Below are 25,185 nucleotides of genomic sequence, written 5' to 3'. Positions count from 1 at the left end.
ATTATCCCGATTCACTGCTGATCTAATTTGTCGATTCAAGATGGCCGCGCCCATGACAAAGTTATGGAAAACATGGGTTGCAACCATAAATCCACTTCTGCGCATTTGTAGGCAGAAAGGATACAGTTATAGGTGCTACAGTTTTGCAAAACAATCAATAGCGCGTATGCTCGAAACGTCACCGATTCAAGACAATGTTAAAGTAAAGGTACGAAAGTGAAACAGGACCCGTGAAGGTCCCGGGGTAGAATAGGCCTTCAGCAACCCATGCTTGCCATAAAAGGCGACTATGCTTGTCGTAAGAGGCGACTAACGGGATCGGGTGGTCAGGCTCGCTGACTTGGTTGACACATGTCATCGGTTCCCAATTGCGCAGATCGATGCTCATGTTGTTGGTCACTGGATTGTCTGGTCCAGACTCGATTATTTACAGACCGCCGCCATATAGCTGTAATATTGCTGTGTGCGGCGTAAAACTAAACTCACTCACTCAAAGTGAAACAGAAACTGATATTAGTGATAACAAATTTTGTAAGGGACCATTCATTGTTTATGGTCTATTTTAGAGTAGTAACAGCTCAGCTGGCTTTTAACCATTTGAGCCTGTCATAGGAAGTCGTACATTGTCGTCCATAAAGGTCACCTATTGTCAAGTTCTGGTACGAGTTCCGCCCGTAACCCACGCTTGAAATGTCAATGTGTAAATAGATGTTGTAGTGAAAAAAATTATTAAAGGTTAGAATTGAGTTTCACTAAGAGTGTATAGTAAGATAATGAAAATAGTGGGAAAGGTTTTTGTCAATCTTGTATCTTGTTCTTTTACCATATTACATTCACGTCAAACTGTTTCACAATTGTCCACAGACCCTCGCATGAATACTACCCTCTGGTACTCCGCTCTCTCCAGGCAGTTTCCGCTTGTGCAATTATTTTAGGAGTCATTCCAAGATTGACAGAAACTGTCTTTATTTACTTAAATAGGATGCAGTGCCTAGGAGTAGGATGCAACTTAGCTCCTTAACTTGCTTAACATCTCCTTAAAACCAGAAGTCAGAAAAACTTGAAGGATTAAACATAAGATTTTTCAGGGTTGGGTTCGAGCAATACGTGGACATCGTGATGTCATCTTCTTGCACGTTTCCGATGGGTCCTGTGTCAAGCCACTCCAAGTTGTGGCAGACCCAAGTCTTTGTGGCAGGTAGGTGCATTTATTTGAATCACTTTGTTGATATCGGTGTGTACCTTGGGTGTGTCAGGTATATGAAGTGGGTGTGTCAGGTACATGAAGTTGTTGTGTCCCATACCTAAAGTGGGTGTGTCAGCTACATGAAAGGGGTGTGTCCAGTACATGAAGAGGGTTTGTCATGTACGTATAGTGGGTGTTTCAGGTAGATGAAGTGGGTGTGTCAGGCACATGAAAAGGGTGTGTCAGGTACATGAAGAGGGTGTGACAGGTACGTGAAGTGGGTGTGTCAGGTACCTTTAGTAGGTATGTCAGATGCATGAAGCAGATGAAGTGGGTGTGTCAAGTATGTGCAATGGGTGTACCAGGTATGTGGAGTGGATGTGTCAGGCACATGAAAGAGGTGTGTCAGGTACATGAAGAGGGTGTGTCAGGTACGTGAAGTGGAAGTGTCAAGTATGTCAAGTGGGTGTTGTTGTAGTGATGTCAGATGATGTTTTGATACATTGAGGTCATGTGTTGTTATAGTGATGTGACCTATGGATGCTGTGTTTTGGTGGAGGGTTGCCTGATTGAGAGCTCCCACCCAGGGCAAACAGTGGAGGTGGCTGCACACAGATTGCAGGTGTTGGGATCTTGTGACCCAGTGGTAAGTATGATATCCTGCTCCAGCCTAATGTCTATCACTCGGATGTCTGCAGATCATTTTCACTGCATAGTATATTATGAAACTTGTCGATTACTGACTTGTCCCGGAAACCCCTATGACCATTATCTAACCCAGGTACACTGGCATAGACTGACTTCATCATGTATAGCCTATCAGCATTCTCTTGTATATACCAGTATTTGAGGTTGTGACAGCCACATATATTCTTCTGTTTTTTAGTAAACTTTGTTTTGAATATTTTAGGAATTTCCCTTTAAAGCTAGGAAGAAGCACTCTGCAGATTACATCCGCATGTACCCTCATCTGCGACCACGCACAAACACCTTCAGTTCGTTGTTGAGAATCAGAAGTCAAGCCACCTCTGCCTTCCACAAATACTTCCAGGTAAGCATTGTATTCAAAGATGCTAGATTCTAACCTTTGCACTATTCTATGTCAACATCATCATTTGAACAGTCTCTTGGACTGTAACCAGGCCTTTTCCATGGATCACTCAGATTCGTCTCAATCCAGTCCCTCAGATCCTACACCAGACCATTCCCTAGGACAGTATTCTTGCCAAACCCCTTGGTCTGTGTCTCATTTTCTAAGTCTCACCATGTCTCACCAAGTCTTAACTCTCTCACAAATCTCAAAAGATACAGTGTTCCCAGAAATTATTGAGAAAATCTTTGTTTTTTTCTAATGATGCTAAGATTGGAAAAAGGGCTTTCACTATGCACTAAGCATACTAAATAAGGGAGACAGCTCTTGAAGGCTTAGAAGGCAGCTCATTACGTCAAGAGTTATCTCCCTTGTCTGAGCAGACGGCTTCCTGTGTTGACATGGCAGAATTGACAGCAAGAGAGAAAAGAAAGCTCATTCTAGATGATTTTGAAAGGGGTGAGGCTGATGCTAAAGTGTTAGCTTGTAGACATGGTATTCCTGTGTCTACAGTACACAGAACTTTGAAGAATATTCAAACAGGAACCGGGATAGAGCACAAAGCAGGGGCAGGTCGGCCTAAGAAATTCAGTGTTGTGGATCGCCGAAGACTTGGGCAGATTGTGAGTAGGGGCAAATTGTAAAGTGTTGAGAACATCAGAAATGAAATGATTAGCAGAGGAAGTCCTCAGGTATGCAATGAAACAGTTAGGCAGGAATTACAGAGACTTAATTGGGTGAAAAAATGAGGAATTCCCTCGCCGTTGATGAAAGATGCACGAAAGGAAAAACGCTTAAACTGGTGTCGGGCTCATGAAAATCAAGATTGGGATAATGTTTTCTTTTCGGATGAAAGTTCTGTTTGGCTTTTCCCTAATTGTGTGAAAATTTGGACCAAAGATACTGTCAAACCTATCTACCAGCGACCAAAACATAGCCCGAAGTTTCACATGTGGGGTGGCATATCGGCTCGCGGAGTGACGCCATTGTGTGTTTTCACGGGAAACTTGACAAAAGAAAGATACGTTGACATTCTAAATGGTCACCTTCTTCCGACAGCACAAACATTCTATGAAGATGATTGGATTTTCCAGCATGATAATGACCCAAAACACACTGCGCGCTACACAAAACAGTGGTTATCGGGCGAAAATGTTCAAGTTTTAGACTGGCCCAGTTACAGCCAGGACCTAAACCCAATTGAGAATGTGTGGGGAGTCATGAAGGACAGAATAAACCAAAAGGGACTGAGAAATATTGAAGATATGAAGGCCGAGGTGGTCCAATATTGGGATACCCTGTCACACGATTACCTACAAACTTTGATGGGTAGTGTGCCTAGACGTATTCAGGCATGCATTGCTGAGCGAGGAGGTCAAACAAAGTACTAAAACAAGACTGAGACTGTAAAAGGATGATGTTTTAACATGTTTATGTAAGTAAAACGCCAGAAGTTAATAAACGTAATGAGTTACATGACGCAAAATGATTCTCAATAATTTCTGGGAATACTATACATGCACCAGTCCTCATTACTGACATACATTTTATGTTCTATGAAGCACTCCCTATTTCAGGAAAATGGCTTCTGTCAAGTCCACACTCCTATTTTGACATCCAGTGACTGTGAGGGAGCTGGCGAAGTCTTCCACGTAGAAGTAAGTGTTAACCCTACAGTAGACAAGGAAGGTCTTTCACGTAGAAGTAAGTGTTAACCCTACAGTAGACAAGGATGGTGTTCCAGGTAGATGTGTTAACCCTACAGTAGACAAGGAAGATCTTTCACGTAGAAGTATGTGTGAACCCTACAGTAGACAAGGAAGATCTTTCATGTAGAAGTAAGTGTTAACCCTACAGTAGACAAGGAAGGTCTTTCACGCAGAAGTAAGTGTGAACCCTACAGTAGACAAGGAAGATTTTTCACGTAGAAGTATGTGTTAACCCTACAGTAGACAAGGAAGATCTTTCATGTAGAAGTAAGTGTTAACCCTACAGTAGACAAGGAAGATCTTTCACGTAGAAGTATGTGTGAACCCTACAGTAGACAAGGAAGATCTTTCACGTAGAAGTAAGTGTTAACCCTACAGTAGACAAGGAAGGTCTTTCACGTAGAAGTAAGTGTGAACCCTACAGTAGACATGTAAGGTGTTCCACATAGATGTGTTAACCCTACAGTAGACAAGGAAGATTTTTCACGTAGAAGTATGTGTTAACCCTACAGTAGACAAGGAAGATCTTTCATGTAGAAGTAAGTGTTAACCCTACATTAGACAAGGAAGGTCTTTAATGTAGAAGTAAGTGTGAACCCTACAGTAGACATGTAAGGTGTTCCACATAGATGTGTTAACGCTACAGTAGACAAGGAAGGTGTTCCAGGTAGATGTGTTAACCCTACAGTCGTATACAAGGAAGGTCTTTCACGTAGAAGGAAGTGTTAACTCTACAGTAGACAAGGAAGGTGTTCCAGGTAGATGTGTTAACCCTACAGTAGACAAGGAAGATCTTTCACGTAGAAGTATGTGTTAACCCTACAGTAGACAAGGAAGATCTTTCACGTAGAAGTATGTGTTAACCCTGCAGTAGACAAGGAAGGTCTTCCACATAGATGTATGTGTTAACCCTGCAGTAGACAAGGAAGGTCTTCCATGTAGGAGTGTTAACCCTACAATCACACAGTGCCATTTAGAAGTGGAAGTTGCGGTGGCTGAGCTGGTTGGGCCGCTGACTTTGTGTGGTGGCGATTAGGTGTGCCTGACTCTGAGGTTGTGGGTTCAACTCTTGGATAGGACTCAACTCAAAAAAGTACTAGAAATTTGTACTTTACTAAGAGAGTGAAATCCCAGATATAACAGATGTTACATGTTAACCCTACAGTAAACAAAGAAGGTATTCCACACAGAAGTGTTAGCCCAACTGTAGACAAGGAGGGTCTTTCAGAGGGAATTAAATGTGATATTCAGGTCATATACTGTATTTGTGATATGTGACTGTGTTTGTACAGAAGCTGATGAATGAAGTTGCCCTTACTTTGTTGACAGCCTGCCAATTCTCATCTCACACAAGCAGTGCAAGAAGACAGTGAGTCCAATCACTTCTTTAAATGTCCAACATATTTGAATGTATCCGGCCAGCTACATCTAGAGGCAATTATAGGGTGAGTATCAGTTTTATCAACCTAGAAGTGGTGACAGGATGATTCCCATCAGTCATATCTACCTAGAGGTGATGACAGGGTGAGACCATCAGTCATATCCACCTAGAGGTGATGGCAGGGTGAGACCCATCAGTCATATCCACCTAGAGGTGATGGCAGGGTGAGACCCATCAGTCATATCCACCTAGAGGTGATGACAGGGTGAGACCCATCAGTCATATCCACCTAGAGGTGATGGCAGGGTGAGACCCATCATTAATATCCACCTAGAGGTGACGACAGGGTGAGACCATCAGTCATATCCACCTAGAGGTGATGACAGGGTGAGACCATCAGTCATATCCACCTAGAGGTGATGGCAGGGTGAGACCCATCAGTAATATCCACCTAGAGGTGACGACAGGGTGAGACCCATCAGTCATATCCACCTAGAGGTGATGACAGGGTGAGACCCATCTGTTGTATTCACCTTGAGGTGATGACAGGAGGAGTTCTATGTGTTTATGCAATTGTCAGTATGTTTTACAATCATGTGTGTTTAAAATATTTGAACTTGTGTGTTATTGTGTTGTTTATAGTGGCTTGACCAGAGTTTACACATTTGGTCCAACATTCAGAGCAGAAAACTCACGTGGGCGCCACCACCTCTGTGAATTCTACATGATCGAAGCTGAGTTGGCATTCACAGACTCCTTGGAGGATATCATGCAGGTGAGCTACAACATTGTAAATATGAGTGCATACATTGTTTATACATACTGATGAAGGATGTGGAGCAGATGCTCTAGAACAACTACATGTATGGACTTACCTTGATGCAGATTGCGTGTAAGATTCAATGTACATATTTAAGGTGATGGAAGAGATGGTGCGGACAACAACCCAGACAGTGATGGCATCAGCGCAGGAAGAAGTTCAGTATTACCTGCAGAACACAGGTGCTGAGAAGCACAGGGTGAGTAGCACCCCCTTCTAGTATGTGGTAAGCGTGTAGTATGTGATACTGTACCTAGATTTTCAAAGCTCTCTTAGTGCCAAGATAGTGGTACGTTAATGTTAATGTATGGCATGCGGACTTTTTATACCAGGCTGAGTGGCATGTATGTTTAGGTCATGCTTACTGTTATACCAAGATAAATGTCATATATGTTTAGGTCATGCCATGCTAAATGACATGCATGTTTAGGTCTCATACTCACCTGTTATACCAAGCTGAATGGCATGTATGTTTAGGTCTCGTATTAACCTGTTATACCAAGCTGAATGGCATGTATGTTTAGGTCTCGTATTAACCTGTTATACCAAGCTGAATGGCATGTATGTTTAGGTCTCGTATTAACCTGTTATACCAAGCTGAATGGCTTGATGTAGAGATGTAGATTATCATGTCAATTCTTAGACCAATGGATCCATTATGTTTATGATGGTTCTCTGGAATTATGACTGGGTTCCAATCTTTTTGCAGGAGACAGTGGAGGCAATGACTACCAAGCAGTTCAAGAGGTGAGAGCAGATGGAATGCACAAATGCATTCTTTGTTTTGTTGTAACAGACTCTACACCTGTTTTGTGACTACCATTATTTCTCTATACCCTATAACTGAACAATGTCAACCTGTTTCAGAATTACCTACACTGAAGCCATCTCTATCTTAAAGTCAAAAAAAAACTTCCAGTTTAAGGTGGAGGTGAGTCTCCCATTTGAAAGTAGCGTCCATCATGTCTCTGCTGTGGGTGAGCTTCCCACATCGCGTATTTCTGCTGGCTGTTGATACTCGTACCTGTACAGTTGGTTGTACAATGTATATCTGATGCCTGCAATTTTATCACCACATAACAGCCCAACATTTCCAAAGTCCTGTGAGTGAGTGAGTGAGTTTAGTTTTATGCCGCACTCAACAATATTCCAGCTATATGGCGGCGGTCTGTAAATAATCGAGTCTGGACCAGACAATCCAGTGACCAACAACATGAACATCGATCTGCGCAATTGGGAACCGATGACATGTGTCAACCAAGTCAGCAAGCCTGACCACCCGATCCCATTAGTCGCCTCTTACGACAAGCTGAGTCACCTTTTATGGCAAGCATGGGTTGCTGAAGGCCTATTCTACCCCGGGACCTTCACTGGTCCCCCAAAGTCCTGTATGATATTGACGCATGAGATAACCTGGATATGTTCAGATATGAAGTGTTGGCATTTATGTTGATGTGTGGTGACATGTTGTTGATGATGTAGACATGTGACATAATGTTGATGATGCTGTTATTGATGGTGTTGATTTGTGAGCTGTGCTTTTGTCTTCCAAGTGGGGTGCTGATCTACAAAAGGAGCACGAGCGATGGCTAACACAGCATCTTGGTGATGTTCCTGTATTTGTGACGGACTTCCCTGCACAGCTCAAACCCTTCTACACCAAGCTTAACACTGACAACAAAACTGTGGGTTAACTTCTATTCCTTTTAGGTCCATCGGTTTCTTCAAATCATACTCTGAGGGTCCTTACCTGCATATTTCAAAGATTACTGATGACAATTTAGTTGCATTACTCCATGTTCCAGGTTAGAATCAATCTTCAATAAAGCATGCTTGTCAAAAAAGGTCAGGGGATCGAAGGGTCAGACATATCCCAAATGCATAAATTAACTTGAATACTGCTGAGTGAGGCATTGAAACAACAACCAGACAACCAGTGTAGATAAATGCTTAAGCTTTTAATCACTGGATTGCCTGGCACATACTTGGTTTTTCACAGACCACCGCCATATAGCTAAAATAGTGCCAAGTGTTGTGTAGGTTGACTAGTGGCGGTTCGTGGAATGGGGAGAGTACATTAAACCGATGTTGTGCAGGTGGCTGCAGTCGACCTGTTGGTACCTGGAGTAGGGGAGCTGATTGGTGGCAGTCTGAGGGAGGACAGTTACGACGCTTTGCACTCTCGACTGGAGGCAGCAGGAGAACACGACATGTATGACTGGCAAGTGTTGTACTCCTTGTTTATGTCCCGTTACAGCAGGGTATCAGATATACCAGATACAACCAATAGAACAGGTTTGATGTACAGGTAGTTAGATCCATCACAAGTAAATAACAGCCATAGGGGTCCAGAGTTTTTCAGGCTCAGCACAATAATAGTTCCTGTGTTTTCAGGTACCTGGACTTGAGAAAGTATGGGTCCGCTCCTCATGGTGGCTTCGGGCTGGGGTTTGAAAGATACCTGCAGTATCTGTTGGGGACAGGCAACATCCGTGATGTAATTCCCTTCCCACGCTCACCAGGGAGCTGCAAGCTGTAACTGACCAATCAGTGCACTGCTGTGCGTTTACATCCCACTGCAGACCCCCCACACTGCCAGGTGATACTGTGAATCCCTGTGACCAACATCTATTCTGACTACAATTAGGACATGTCATGTAAGAGTAACAGCTGTATAGCATGAACATAGCACCACAAAAGTGTCAATTCCTTAAATAGACTTCCACTTGTTTCTAGTGCTGGTTCATTCCTCAGAATTGTGTGTTCAGATCCTGGTCACTCACATCAGGTTTCATGGTTTATCAGCATCACAGTGGTAAAACCTGCATCACTTCAAGCTTTCCACATCTTGTACATCTCATAGACTACTAGACTATGATCTATGACTAATGCCAGTAATGAGTCCCACGGTGTGATGCTCTGACAGACACAGAGCTAGGAATACTTTGATGAGCAAGGACTTGGGTTTGACTATGACTCTTACAAACAAAAGTATATGGTTTTCACAGCTCTAAGGAGAATGGAAGAGGACCCATCTAAAGACAGGAGATTTACCTGTGACAGAATACACACCATCTCCATATTGATTTATAAGGAAAACAAACAAATCTTAAAGATGAAAAAGTATAGTTTAATAGCATATTTACATAATATACAAATGATATGAAAAGTGTTTGTTTGAAAACTGTTCGGTTGAAAACTGTGTAATACAACACTTTTTGCTTAAGATGTTCATATCTATATGGTTTCCAGCATGACAGTGAGTGAAATGGTCAAGATTTTACTGTGCACACAAAACAATGCCAGGTCCCATAGCGACCCTGATTCGTTTCCACTGAGCATGATGGCTTGACCAAAAGAAATATTATACATGTAAAACAAACTTAGTACAAGTACCAGTAAGTGTTCTCCATCTTGAATGAGTCAACCTGACTGCACAGAGACACAATAATAGTAGCATCATTGCAACATAAACTGTGCATTTCAGCATTGGAGATGGACAACTGTCCTCTTAACAATCTAGCTAGACTGTAAGTGAGTTGAAAGTAAATATTATTGGACCACTGACTAGCTAAATCTCACATTGACTTACATTTTATCTTCTTTAGATATGAATTTCATTTATTTGTAATCACTGTTTTTCTTCTGAGCTGTGTACCACATGAGTGGTAGGGATGCAGTGTGCCATGTGAATGGTAGGGAAGGTGTGTACCATGTGAATGATAGAGAAGGTGTGTACCACATGTAGTGAGGCTGTGTACCATGTGAATGGTAGGGAAGCTGTGTACCACATGAGTGGTGGGGATGAAGTGTACCACATGTAGTGAGGCTGTGTACGATGCGAATGGTAGAGAAGTGTGTACCATGCAAATGGTAGAGAAAGTGTTTACCATGCGAGTGGTAGGTAAGTTGTGTACCACATGAGTGGTGGGGATGAAGTGTATCACATGTAGTGAGGCTGTGTACCATGCGAATGGAAGGGAAGGTGTGTACCATGCAAATGGTAGGTAAGGTGTGTACCATGCGAATGGTAGGGAAGCTGTGTACCACACGAGTGGTAGGGATGCAAAGCATCATGTGAATGGTAAGGAAGGTGTGTACCATGTGAATTGCAGGGATTGCAGTGTACCACATGGATGGTTGGGATGAAGTGTACTGTGTGTAGGGCATTTGGAGGGGGCTTTGAAAATTATGTTATGCATCTTGTAAGTCAATTCTTGCCATAATTATATGCAAAAATCACCTTACCAGTTTCCTAGTATTGAATGTGTAAGTTTATGTCTAAAACTGGTCTGTAAAATAGGCCTCAATTACTAGCTGAATTACATTCTGTACCCCTTGAAAAAACAGTCCTTGCACTATGACTATCATAAGCCTGCCTGAAAGAAGGGCAATATCATCATTGTAGTGCTGAGATTGCTTAAGTCCAAGCAGTGCCCAATGTCCTGTGTTACTGTAACCAACACATGGGGGAGGTCTGACTAATGGTAGAACACATCTGTCCTCTGTCCAGTTGAACTGTAGATTGTTGTGACTTTCCAAGATTCTTGTGTTGGAGAAAATGGGGACACCAAATTAGAAGTGACCCAGTGGTCAGACCATCTTGGCCCTCGATGTGGGGAGTTATCTCCCTTTCAGCAGATTGCTTGGCTTCAACACATACATATGCACACACATACACACTATCTTGGTGTTTTTCTCCCAAGTCTTTTGTACTGAATATGAGTTATGAACGTCAGTTGATGGTGTGACTGTCTCTCCTTGTGTCGTCTGCTGTATAGAGTGGCTAACAACCTCTCACGGACAACCTCATCAGCAAGCTGGAAAGGACCTGTTGGAGATAACAAGCATGTTAGATATGTGTCCAGCCTGTGACATGTCTGTACTCTGACATTTGTACCAACCTCCAACACCTAAGACAAGTCTTGATACATACCTCTATCACAATATTCTGGGGGCATGATTGGCCAAACAGCCTTGTAGTGTACATTTGTGTCCTTTGGGCACGCCAAATATGGGGTATTATGGGATAATATGATGCCTACACACTGTGGTGGATCAGGAATGGGGTTCAAATGATTAACTGAACTCACATTGAATATACTAAAACCCGATTAAATATGATGAAAAAGGAGAACAAAAGCTTACCTTTCAAAGTTTGTAGTTGGCGTCGCTACTTTGTGTCGCACCATGAATGTCGCTAGTACTTCAGCAACCTATCGACATAGATCAGGGATGGACAGGTCAGAACAGAGCAATGTAGAATGTTGTTGTACTGTGGGGTTATAGGATGTTCCTCTGGGCAGGGTGCGGGTTATATGACATTGCTCACTGTCTGGGCAGGGTGGGGGTTTTAGAATGTTACTGATTGTCTGGGCAGGGTGTATGTTATAGGATATTACTCTGCATGGGCAGGGTGGTGGTTATATGACATTACTTTCTGGCGAGAGAGGGGCTATAGGATGTTACCGAATGTCTGGGCAAGGTATAGGTTATAGGATATCATTCTGGGTGGGCAGGGTGGGGGTTATATGACATCACTGTCTGAGGAAAGAGGAGCTATGGGATGTTACTCTGTCTGGGCAGGTTGGGGATTATAGGGTGTTACTCTGTCTGGGCAGGGTGTAGGCTAAAGGATGTTACTGTCTGGGCAAGGTGTGGGTTATAGGATGTTATTCTGTCTTGGCAGGATGTGGGCTACAGGATGTTACTCTGTATGAGCAGGTTGTAAGTTACAGGATGTTGTTCCATCTGGGCAGGGTGTAGGTTACAGAATGTTACTCACCCTGTCTGGGCAGTCTTCATGTACAGCATGACCACTCTGGGGTAGAACTTGCATCTGAAACTTGCCTGTAACAAAAGTAGAACATTGTCAAGTGTGTGAGTTTAGTTTTAATATTCCAGCTATATCTCAGTGGTCTGTAAATGATCGAGTCTGTACCAGACAATCCAATGATCAAGATCATGAGCATCAATCTGCAAATGGGAACTGATGAACTGATGACATGCATAAACCAAGTCATAAAGCCTGACCATATGATCCTGTTAGTCACCTCCTACGAAAAGCATAGTGGCCTTATATGGCTAGCATGGGTTGCTGAAGGCCAATTCTTCCCCAGACCTTCACGGGTCAGAATCTTGTCAAGACATAAATAGAACCTGACACACAACAGTTATCAGAGACTGCATTGTGAAAGATGTGTTGTGTTTTTCCTCAACTGTAACATAACACATAGAATAATAGACTTACCCTGCATTTGCCCAATAGTGAGATCCTTGTCTAAACGGTCCACACCTGTCGATACAAATAACGATTAGCTCGGAACAATAAAGTTGTTGGTTCTTTTTGTTCTGTATAATGGTAGTTACATAAGTAAACCTAAAACATCACTTAGTCACCTGAAAAATCAATAGAAAAATGTACTACACAGTCAATATTGTCACTGACATTTCCATAATAGACCATCTGGACATCTGTATCTAGTGAGCTGACTTCCTACTGGGATGGCCACATCTACTGCACCAATTGCATCTACTTGGTTCGCTACATCTACTCAGTTGACTGTGTCTACCGGGCCGACAGTGTTTACTGGATTGACTGTAATACTGAGTTGACTGTGTCTATGATGGCTACATCAATCAAGTTGATTGTATCTCCTGTATGTAAGTGAGTGAATGAGTTTTGTTTTACGCCACATTGAGCACTATTCAAGCTATATGGTGGCGGTCTGTAAATAATCAAGTCTGGACTAGACAATCCTGTAATGAACAGCATGAGCATTGATCTGCACAAATGGGAACCGATGACATGTGTCAACCAAGTCAGCAAGCCTGACCACCCAATCCTGTTAGCCGCCTCTTACAAGCATAGACGCCTCTTATGGCAAGTATGGGTTGGCCTACCCTGGACCTTCATGGGTCTAGTGTATCTAAGAATATTGCTAACCTGCAAGTAGGAGCATCTTTGGAACTGGGCAAGACAGAAACTTCTGAGACAGTCCCTCAAACCAGCCTGTAAACAAACACACAGAACAGTGTTCAGTGATAAAAGCACCTACTGTTCAGTTTCCTGTCCTGTCATTTACAACTGTAGAGGTAGCTAGATTACATGTGGTACTAGGTACAACATCATGCTACTGGAGTGTGTGTACATTGGGCTTCCATCCCCTTTAGAAACACATTCATAAACATACCAAAGTCTTTCAAGAACTGAAGAGTGTGTATACCACCTTGTTTCTAAAAGGTGGATGTACACGTTACAAGAACTATCAATACAACAGTGTACTTCAAACAAGCGCCTGTTTGATATCTGCTCTCTTTGTAACATATATTGTGACTGGAAGCTTACCTTTCCAAAACTGTTCTGTCTTTGATAAATCTATTCTCCATGTGTAGCTGCTGCCTTTGCTCTGAAAGTAGAATACCTACTACATTCTTCTAAAACCTTATAGTCAGTCCCTTTTAACATCTCAGTACTTCTCTACTCCCTATTCATCTATGCAGAATTGCAGTCAAGCATCTCCTACCCCTGTACTGTACCTCCAACCTACCCACTCATCCCATCAGCTTTACAGTCTACCTCTGCCCTGCCTACCTAGACCATCCACCCCATCAGCATTACAGTCCACCCTCACACTCATCCACTTGGTATAGTACCTCTCCTGCCCCTTCCTGACCTACTCTCCCTCTCCATCTTCCCCACCCACCCCATCAGGTTTACAGTCTACCTCTGCCCTGTCTACCTAGACCATCCACCCAATCAGCATTGCAGTCCACCCTCTCACTCATCCACTTCATTGGGTACCTCTCCTGCCCCTTCCCGACCTACTCTCCCTCTTCATCTTCCCCACCCACCCCATCAGCTTTACAGTCCACCATCTCTCACCCTTTCTCTTTGTACAGTACCTCTCCCCTTAATATCCACCCCATCAGCTCTACAGTTCCCCTTCTCTCACCCATCTTCCTTGTATGGTACCTCTCCCCTTCCTAACCCACCCACCCCTTTAGCCTTACAGTCCAGCATCTCTCACCCATCTTTTTTGTATAATACCTCTCCCCTCCCTACTTACCCCACCCACCCCATCAGCCATACAGCCCAGCATCTCTCACCAGTCTTCATTACATAGTACCTCTCCCCTCCCTACCTACCCCATCAGTCTTACAGTCCAGCATCTCTCACTCATCTTCATTGTATAGTACCTTTCCTCTACCTACACCTACCACCCTGTCAGCCTTGCTGTCTGACCCATACCTGTGGTGGTGTAACAAAAGCCTGGGGTGGTGAGAGTGCCGGCTGTGAGGGAGCACCAGCCTCTCCTTCATCTTCCTCCTGTATAGAGTTGATGGAAGTTGGTGACTCTTCATGCATGTGTTCCAACTCCGATGATGCTGTCTCATTTGTATCAGACCTGGAACAATTACAACAACTTGTTTCCATGGAGATCTCCTGATGGTCACTGATAAGCAGTTGTACAATGACTGTTTTAACTATCCATGCTCTTTGTTTGTCCCAATACTTATACATTTTTAAAATGGTAACACATTTGGCGTGATAGTTCTATATTCAGTGACATGAGAATATCAATAGTTGACAACTGTATCACACCAAAGTATGTAAAGTATCAAGACCTCACAACAGATATTCACCATGTTCATACCAGAAACCACAAGGACATAAGTCAATCAATACAGTACAACACTATACATGAAATGCAACTATCTCAGTATCACAGTGATGTAATGTTCCAGCACAATGTTTTGACATGAAATCTCAGTACATCAAGAGATGTCACCTGAGACTGCAACACTAGATGTGAAGTCTCAGTACAAGAGACGTGACCTCAGACTGCAACGCTGAATATTAAGTCTCAGTGCAATAAGAGACATGGTGTCTCAGCATCACATTGATGTCACGTTCCAGTGCCCAGTGAGACAACAGATCTGATGTCTTTGTGCAATAACAGATGGAACATCCCTTTGTGATAATAAGTGAAAATAAATGGACATGATGTACTTGTGTAACATTAGTACAACACTGGAAATGATGTCCCAGAGTAACATTAAATGTCACAATAAAGTCCTAATTGTTACCTCTTCACCTGCCCGACCATTGACACTCGGGCTGAGTCCACGTTCCTGATCTGACCAGTCCGAACACTAAAACAACAAACATAAGCTTCTGTGTGCTTTGAATTGAAGTTCAGTTTCAATATGGTTTGTCGGTTTGTTTGAGAAAAACAACTTTGTCATGAGTTGTGCACACCATGCCCCCCCTCCCACCTGTGTATATGTTATATATAGTCAGGTGAAAAATTTCAGCCATTTCTTGAATGCTTAAGAGATTCAACAATCAATATGTTTCAGTCATTTCATTTCATTTATATGTGGTGGACAGGGGTTTGTAAGGTGTGGCTGCTCTGGACACAGCAAATGTTAAACACACAGGTGTAAATGCTTCAAAGCCAAGCTGGAGTGCTAGTCTCTGCCACAAATAGTTTTAACTGTTCATAACAATGAGCGATGTTGAAACTGTGATCTACTTTTGTAGATAAATTATTACGCTATTAGTCACTTCATGGAATGACTGATTTCACAATCTGACTGCAACATATACATTCAGCTAATGTGAGGATGGATGTGAGATATCTGCAAGCTCATGTGGGAAACTCACAGATGTCAATGTGTAACACTCAGCACATGCCAGCACCTTTGCCTGATTATAAGCAATATACAAAGCACTCAGCAACATGGTCAAGGCAAAAGATTGCATTGTCAAATGAGAAACACTTGTGTGCTGCTGGACTGAACATGTCCTGACTTTCCTCTTACTGGATCCTAGCATTTCCAGCCATATGTTTGAAATGGAGGAGTAAACAAACCTGAAAAGGAATAATACCGCCCCCTGGTCAATGCTTTTTACTTACACCCATTCAATGGCCTGTTCCAAAGACCTGAAGGACTTGGGCCGACCTCGAAGGAAACTTTGCATGCTGTTGAGGGCATCTAGAGCTGTGCCTGTAAAATATAGAACCATTAGGTACCAAGAGATCTACATGTTCAACATAGAACCATTTGGTACCTAAAAATCAACATGTTCAACATAAAACAATTAGGTACCAAGAGATCTACACGTTCAACATCGAACCATTTGGTACCTAAAGATCAACATGTTCAACATAAAACAATTAGGTACCAAGAGATCTACACGTTCAACATCGAACCATTTGGTACCTAAAGATCAACATGTTCAACATAAAACAATTAGGTACCTAGAAATCTACATGTTCAATACAGAACCATTAGGTACCTAGAGATCTATATGTTCAACATGGACCCCCAAGTATTTTGAGTTGTACCTGTTCAAACGAGAACAACCAGGCATCTGTAACTCTATCTGTGCAACACAATACAATTTATTTTCAACACACGTGTACACCGGTACAGATGTATGCATGATAGGCTTGAATTTTGAGGGGGAAACAACTATTGTGATAGCAACAGTCTATTGCAACATACTATATAGCAACAGTTTTTTTCTTCTCGAATTGTCTCATTTGAAGTCATTTCCAAAATGACGATATTGTTTATATGTTAATATGACAAAAAAAAACAAGTTGAATTAGTTTCAGTTTGTAACCATTTTAAACTCAAGCTGCATGGCATGTTGTCATCATGTTTGTTTAAGTGGTAATGGGGTGGACATCTTTAAATCAAAACGAACGAATCTGGTACTTTCTGTATTTTCTGCTGGGCATTTTTCAGTGAGTGAGCGAGTCCAGTTTTATGCCGCAATCAGCAATATTCCAGTTATATGGTGGCGATCTGAACCAAGTCAGCGAGCCTGACCATCCGATCCCGTTAGTCACCTCTTACAACAAGCACAGTTGCCTTTCATGGCAAGCATGGGTTGCTGAAGGCCTTTTCTACCCTGGGACCTTCACAGGTCAGTGTATTTGTCAACTATTAAACTATCGATAGTCACAAATACTAATGATGCATTGATATTTTTCCATTTTTTCACTTTTTCTACCATCAATTAATTGTCATTATAGACTCAACAACAGCAATTCATTGATAGTTTGATGCATTAGATAGAATACCTGTATTACGTAGAATCTAATATAACCTTATTTGTTTCCAGTACTTAAGGGAACAAATCAGCCTTTTCAAAACTCCAGCCATTCCCCTGTAAACAATTATGAAGTTGTTCATCCCTAACCAACATGTGATTTCTAGTTGTTTGCTTACCTTCAACAACATCAATGACACACAGGCCTATGAGTGATGGTATCAAGTTCTTCACTGCAGCGTGCACTGAAATAGCTCCTCCCATACTGAAACACAGATGGTTAAATACACTGCATCGCCACACCCCAAAGAAAGACACTCAATACTTAGTTTCAACATTAACAAGTAGAGTGTCTCACTGCTGACCTACAGTGGGTATTCGGAGCACCCTTACCTGTGGCCAACAAGGATGATTGGAGGAGGATCTTCTCCATACAGTGTGGTCACAACATCACCAACGTCTCTGTCAAACAAACATAACTGTGTAAAGACACCTGCTTCAACCACAGGCAAACTGTAGCTCAAGTGGGGTTGCGCAGCGTAGAGAATATGACCAGTCTTCATATATGCGAGCGAAGCGAGCAAAGGTTGGCAACACACTTCCCTCGCTTCGGTTCAAAAAGTATTTTTCGTGTCAACATAAAATATCGCCACCATCAAAGGTACACTCCAAATTCCTCACTAGGTTGTGATCTCAGACTTCCAACTCCATATTTAACAATTACTCACGTGAAATATGTTTTATTCAACATTTTAAGAGCCACTCGTGGTACATCAGACCGTTCTTCGCCTCCATTACCCCTGCCAGCTTCCGGTTCAAAGCAGTGAAGGAACAAGTTATTATTTCGTATGAAATACATAAAGAGTTACCTCCCATGCTTCGCACGCCTACTACGCCAGAAGTGTGTTTATTGTAGAATAAATGTTACAAAAGATCTAACAACAACGCCGACACTTGAGACAAATACATTCCAACAGAATCATGATAAACTTAGGCAATATGGTATATCTTAATAATTTCTGCTTCTTCTTGTTCCTTCACTCCGTTGAGCCGGAAGCTGGCAGGGGTAATGGAGGCGAAGAACGAACTGAATACCACGAGTGGCGTTTAAAATGTTGAATAAAACATATTTCACGTGAGTAATTATTAAATATGGGGTTGGAAATCGAAGAGCACAACCTAGTGAGGAAATGGGAGTATACCTTTGATGGTGGCGATATTTTATGTTGACACGAAAAATACTTTTTGAACCGAAGCGAGGGAAGTGTGTTGCCAGCCTTTGCTCGCTTCGCTCGCATTTACGAAGACTGGTCATTTTCTCTACGCTGCACAACCCCACTTTAGCTACAGTTTGCCTGTGCTTCAACAAACAAGATACCTGTATAAGACATATGTCTAAACAAAGAAGATACCTATACAAAGACAGATCTCAACAAACAACATGTCTGTATAGACACGTCTCAAGAAAGAAGATACCTGTATATAGATACCTGCCTAAATAAACAAGATACCTGTACAATGACATGTCTCAAGAAACAAGACACCTGTGTAAAGGCACCTGCCTAAACAAACAAGACACCTGTATACAGTGAAGGACTCTGAAACTTACTTTGCCATGGTATCTGCCGACAGATCAGTGTCATCTGAGGTCATGGAATCACCTGCAATATTATGAATTACGAAAACTAGTGCATGTTCAATAAAAGAGTTATCACAAATATTTATATTTTACATTTTATTAACATAAATAGTTCAACAGTCCAACAAGGACAGCATGCAGTAGACATCAAGTGGACCAGATGAATGTAGTTATTTATGATATGACAGACACTGCATGTTAAAAGACATTTACTGAGTTTAAAACAGTACAAAAACAACTTTAAGTTTTGTTTTTTTTATCACTGAAATGCACAGCAACACAGTAACATGTTTCACAGTAAATTTTGAATATTTCCCGAACGATGTCCATGGCTCAAATGCTGCCCAAATTGGCATGCATGCATGAAATTCATTAGACCTTGTGAATGGAAGGATCATTTTCTATGTCATTGTATAATCATACAACTGGGTTCCCATACAATCCCAACCTAAACTGGAAAATCCTCTACTTTTCATGGAAAAACAAAACAAAAAGAGTTGAAAATAGAAATATGGAAAACTAGATAAGTGGTCTGATATGTTGCCTGTTGTTGAATACTCACTGCAGTGGCTTGACATCAATCACACAATCACTGACCACACGACAAAGTCTCCACACATAATAATGACCTCAGACGTGAACAATCTCATTATCACAGAGTGACATTTTGTGCATACATACCGTGACCTCTGAGATCCAGCGCTGCACATCTACACGTGACAAGATGAGACACATCACACTGAAATTCAGAACAACGTTGATGATGTAAAGACTTCCATTCATTCACAAAAATCACCACAATTATATCAAATTAGAGTTGGTTCTAAACTCTTCCACAGACATGGAAAGGCACAGTGCTGTTAGTTCTTACAATACATGCCATGTCAATGATCTTATCTGTCTGTCTGTGAAACACGTATTATTAACCAAGTGGTCAAGGTATGGGTACATGCATACTAATCTTGTATGTCTCCTAAGTTTTGTACCACACAGGCCTGTGCTGTAACAATCTGAAACGAGATTCTAACAACTTCTTTGGATAACCGATGACCTCTTAGTTAGGTTCTGTTGTGACAGAACTACTTTCTCCATGACAACTGACTGATGTTGTTTATGTAGGGCATGTTTGATAATGACGGGGCAGACCAGAATGGCTTGGCTACGTAAATACAGTGTGACGTCAGACAAAATTCTTCCACAACCTCTTTGAGGCACTAGTTTCGGCTTGAAAGGATAAAAATAACACAAAAACACACTACATGTATTTTTTAAAATTCTATGCAGATAGACATGGGTAATACTTAACACAATCTCATTACATATGAACAAGGTTGAATCCTATCCCCACTCCTCTTTACCCTCTGCTTGGACTGGGTACGAAAGAAAGTCACCAAAAGCAAGCAAAGAGGCATGGAGGAATCAACTGTCTAGAAGATCTTGACTTTGCTGACGACAATGCCCTGAACGCAAAACATTTCATTCATCAATATTCCACCTGTATGTCAACATTGACATTAAGCACATTGATCTACACATGGGAGCACCCAATCACATGAGACGAATCTTAAGCACTGGTTGCTGAAGACGCACTCTGAACAAGATGCTCCTGTAACAATGATGCCATTGGCACATGTGTAACTGTTGATCATATCTGCCTTGTATGAGGATATGATGGATGACAAGTAATTTGTGGCAATCCACTCATGGGTCTCCTTAATTTACAATATACATAGTTCTACCAGGTCTAAACAACTGAACTTTCTTATAAGAATGTGTGCACCCAATACAACAAACAAAATGGCATTGTTGAACATAAATAAGTGACCTTCAAGATTTGCTGCCACTTAAATCTAGAGACCTTGGAAATGTTTACACCTGTGTAATGTTAGGGTAGTGACAAAAGTTGCTTGCCTTTCATTCATGAACAGGGTTTTATCATTTCTATGGGATGCAAATTCCTCTGTCCTATAAGCATAAAAATTGACAACGGACACAATGAAATAGATTAGCACATACACAGGGATGCAGAAAAAGTCCAAATACTTCTTTTAAGAAATGATAATCAAACAACAATAACTTATCACTGAGTCTGCTACTTGCTGGCTTATGATATCTTCTGCAGTTAAATTACTGTGATCATGATTCACAAAACACTAACAGTAACTGAACTGCAACAACAGTAAAACATTGTATTAATAATAATATGTAAATGTCATGGACCGCCAATTTGTAGTTCAGGACCCCTGAAAATTAAGGAAATGAGTTCCAGGGACCCTAAAATACAGGACTCAAGGTAAATCCCTGCATGAATTCATGCACTGACTTCACATGATGATGATGATGATGATGATGATGATGATGATGATGATGATGATGATAATGGAAAGTGACTAACCGACAACACTGCCCAGGACAAGGCAGAGAAGCCCCCTCCATGTAGAAAAAGCAGCACTGGCCCCTCTGTACCACACTCATATACCCGGAAAATCTTCAAACAATTAGGAAAATAGAGCATTTGTTTGTGTTTGCTGTGTCATGTCACACTTACATTCTACCTATATGATGGTGGTCTGTAAACAAGCAAGGCTGAACCAGATAAACCCATGACTGATATTATAAGCACTGATCTACACAATTGGTGAAAATTAAAACATATAAATTTCATTACATTTTGCCAATTAGGTTTCATGATATACATTAAAGAAACAAATCATCAAAAATGCCAATTCAACCTATAAAGTTGGAAAAGAAACGCAATGAAAAAAGCCTTCAAAATAGGAGTTCAAACGATACGCTAATTTTCTCCCAGCGCTGGGAGAAAAAGTGTTTTCAACAGCTATGCTGCACTGCGCTCATAACGCATGCACAGTAAGTTTGCAGAGCTTGAAACAGTATGTCTGCCCGGAGTATGAGGTTGTGAGCAGAAGTCTAATCTTGGTTGTGTACATAAACAAGAAAATAATCTATTTACACAAAAAACATGATGATTGTGATAAGCAGACTCTGTCACAGTGAAAACTCAATGTCTGGTTCATTAACACCTACATGTCTGCTTGCCTGTCTCCTAATGACATATGCAATGCACATCTTCAATTACTGACCATTTGCAATTTGAAATTAACTTCCATCGGGCTTATAAGCCATAAACAAAGAGCCGGCTAAGCGCATCTGCAAATGACCAGTGGTCAATGACAAGGCCTCATTACACGAGTGCACATCCACCGGCCCTGACTGTATTCAGTATTGTGGCTGCTTCGTTTCGAGGGAGGTGAACCCAAGTACAAAATATTGCACTTTTGATTTGCAATTTTACGCTTATATATAATTTTGTTTATCTGTTTTTTTCACAATCACCAATGCATTTTATTTATCACGAATAAGTGAGAACTGTGTTTTAATTATGTTTGATTTTTTGGTTGAATGTAACCTTTAATGATTAAGTCAGTGAGTATGACCACTGATGACAAACATAGAATCGCCTTTTATGACAATCTTGGGTTGCCGAAAATGCTCAAAGGGGATTAAAATAAAACAGTCATGACAGGATGGTTTCAGTAAACTCCTGATCTTTCATTTGTAATTTGAAGGATACATTTCCAATATCAGTTTCCACATCATGCATCTTCTCGAAGTACTTGTCCCAGTAAACAGGCGTGTAGTCTCGCTTCCTCATTAGAGCCCTTCTCCCACTGCTCCCAGAGTTGCTGCTGCAAATGACCGACATCATCTAAGATTGGTTCATGACTTTCTTCTAGTGCATAGCATCAAAAGTGACATTGTTTGCGAAATATGACATGTTCTGGAGCTTTTCCAACTTCAGATATGAAGGATTTTGTGAACAGATATAATTCATCGGATCTTGTTTTTCACTCTTAAAGGGGCACTAATGCGGAGCGAATAATGTTTCTCGCCAACGGTCTAATTACGAAACCAAACCGCAAATTGGTCAGCGCCCGCTCCTTCGACCGTGACGGACAAAGGAACTGGGCTCCTGTCCATAATAGCAGAATTTCTTCACCTAAACAGACAGGAGGATGCCCATCATATGCGATTTGTTTAAAAATATCCATGGTATTCCTTGTCTGATCGTAACCATATATCCCAGCAGTGTAGTTCTTTTCGGATGCTTGGATGGTATAGTTACTGATCCAATTTGATCCTATTTCTATGTTTTTAACCTCGATTTTTAATCATGTTACACGAAAATATGATGTCTACAGGCACGTAGCAAGCCATTTGTTTCAGTACGGAAGATTGCAAAGCTTTATATTTAGGTAGTTTTGAGTGTTGGTTCAGCTGTGATAGCAAATATCATACGTAAATTTTGGTAGCTATGGTAGCTACAATGGTTTATTATTTATGATAATAAAAACACACAGTTGATTTATTTGAATTCGTAAACAAAAAACGATGGCTTTGCCTTTGGTAGAGAAATCTGAAAATTTTCTTACGTAAAAAACCCTTATTTCACCTATTTACCCAAGTACACAGCAAATGCCTGTGTGTATTCCTTATGTAACGAAATTCCGTTGGTATCCTCAAAACAGTTTCGGCCCAATAGTGTTTTCAGGCTGCATGCGACACAGAGATTACATCTTCCTTGCTGTAACTCGCCTTTGATGGTGTAAACCTACACGTGTTATTTGTCATCATTCTCTGGATGGTCAATTAATGAATTTATAACAGGTATAATTAGTAGTAACACCACTTCGGTTACTCAACAAAGGTTCCCATTTGGCATTTCTCCAGTCTGGAGTAAATACTCAACATTATAAATTAAGGTCTGTAATGACAAATGTATTGTATGTTATGTGATATGTGCATGTAAGTGATGCAAGAGCGTTTATCAGCTGAGTTACAAAAACAAACATCGACCATAGGATTAACCGATAACACACTGATTGATTAATTACTTTTATCTTCTAGCGGATTTGTCAAAAGGCAGTGTGTGTAGATGACTACACCCTGTCGTAAAGTGTGAGTGCAAAAACAACATCCTCCCTTCAAAGAATTAACCACCCTTGCGTTGATTGATTGATTGCTCATTATTGGTTAACTAAATTACTTAGAATAGTGGACATCATACAGTTAGTTGCCAGGTGTGCTATCTTGGAAGGCCAATGAGAGGTTTATCTGGTTTTCACCAACGAAAGACGTGAAACGATGTGTTACTTTTTCGCAAATGAGACAGTTGTAATTTTCAGAATCATACAAATATGACAATAAACTAATTAGGGTTATGAGACAAAATATGGAGACGTACATTGGCTTCGTTATTTTGCCGTCCTAATAGTTTTTTACCATTTCTACCACTGGCAGATGATTAACCTTCAAAGTGTTTCATTTGTTTTCATAATACATTTGTAATGAAGTAAATATGACTTCACCTAAGTTGATCTGTCTATAATTAAACTATCAATTGCGCTTACGGACTGCGCAGCAGAGGTCACGAACCAGTCACGAATTCTGGGATATCATCCGGGTACTCACAGGAGAAAAACAATAACAAAAGTTTACACCAGTCCACGGAAATTGCTCCGCATCAGTGCCCCTTTAAAACTCCAACACGCCTTTTGTACGTCTCATACAGTCAGTGTACGAAGACAACATTTTTCTATTCAGTGCTCGAGAAATGAACTCACCTGGCTAGCTATTCTCGAAACGTTCGAAGCGCTACTTCTTATGCCCATTCTTAACACATTGGCTACAATCAAAGTTAAAAATTCTTAGGGCTACGATCGCTTCGAGAATAAGCGCCCTGGATCCATCATCCAGTGTCAACCCAAAGTTCTCTGGTTCATGTCAGTGAAGCAAACACTATGTGTCTTTTTCAGGTATTTTCAGTTCTTTTTCCGAAACGTAAAATCATTAAAAAGAGGGATATGACACAATGAAGCATGATATCATTACCTTGGTCCTGCTGTGGGCATCGGGGGTAATCCGATTCGTTTCTTCATGACTTCTTTTCCAAGAGCAGACATCTTTTCTACGGAATAGTACTTTAGATACAACTAACATTGTATATCTTTATCGCATACAAATAGATGAGGATATCTATGGTTTAAATATAACATCTCTCATGAAATGTAAGACGATATAAAATGTGTGTATTTTTTTACATCGATATAGGCTTGGTTCTGGATTTAAGTGCATTATGAAAGGAGTCATAACATAAAATTGAGAGGAGTTGTAGACAGACAGTACAGAGTAATTTTTCTAATAATGTGTTTATTTTAAAATATATATACTGCGACCCTTTCGATAATACACAGCATTTAAATCTATCCAAAAT

General features: G+C 41.1%; 2 protein-coding genes across 4 annotated transcripts; one reads left to right on the top strand and one right to left on the bottom strand.

Moving 5' to 3' along the window:
* The first annotated feature begins 25 nt into the window (after positions 1-25).
* Positions 26-9,382, top strand: LOC137274061 (asparaginyl-tRNA synthetase-like). Of its 2 annotated transcripts, XM_067807039.1 has the most exons (13): positions 26-208; positions 1,089-1,198; positions 1,712-1,832; positions 2,097-2,237; positions 3,854-3,934; positions 5,315-5,430; positions 6,009-6,141; positions 6,284-6,385; positions 6,896-6,933; positions 7,054-7,117; positions 7,740-7,871; positions 8,283-8,407; positions 8,581-9,309. In XM_067807039.1, exons 1-13 carry the CDS (start codon positions 41-43, stop codon positions 8,723-8,725), a joined length of 1,476 nt encoding a protein of 491 aa, XP_067663140.1. In that variant the 5' UTR covers positions 26-40; the 3' UTR covers positions 8,726-9,309. The 2 variants fall into 2 exon arrangements, with proteins under 2 accessions (XP_067663140.1, XP_067663141.1); XM_067807040.1 differs by lacking the exon at positions 7,740-7,871 and having other exon boundaries at positions 8,581-9,382.
* LOC137274062 (protein phosphatase methylesterase 1-like) lies at positions 9,296-24,877 on the bottom strand. Of its 2 annotated transcripts, none has more exons than XM_067807041.1 (16): positions 24,804-24,877; positions 22,486-22,600; positions 21,289-21,381; positions 19,575-19,632; positions 18,864-18,915; positions 17,648-17,716; positions 17,434-17,519; positions 16,110-16,200; positions 15,277-15,342; positions 14,438-14,594; positions 13,535-13,595; positions 13,133-13,198; positions 12,437-12,481; positions 11,972-12,036; positions 11,335-11,402; positions 9,296-11,017 (listed from the first exon to the last, which is right to left on the bottom strand). In XM_067807041.1, exons 1-16 carry the CDS (start codon positions 24,872-24,874, stop codon positions 10,999-11,001), a joined length of 1,182 nt encoding a protein of 393 aa, XP_067663142.1. In that variant the 5' UTR covers positions 24,875-24,877; the 3' UTR covers positions 9,296-10,998. The 2 variants fall into 2 exon arrangements, with proteins under 2 accessions (XP_067663142.1, XP_067663143.1); XM_067807042.1 differs by having other exon boundaries at positions 22,486-22,597.
* Between the last annotated feature and the right edge of the window lie 308 nt (positions 24,878-25,185).

Source organism: Haliotis asinina, chromosome 2 (genome assembly GCF_037392515.1).
Source record: "Haliotis asinina isolate JCU_RB_2024 chromosome 2, JCU_Hal_asi_v2, whole genome shotgun sequence".
NCBI lineage: Eukaryota > Metazoa > Mollusca > Gastropoda > Lepetellida > Haliotidae > Haliotis > Haliotis asinina.
The sequence above is the reverse complement of the archived record's forward strand: the minus strand, read 5'-3'. Positions and strand labels throughout refer to the sequence as shown.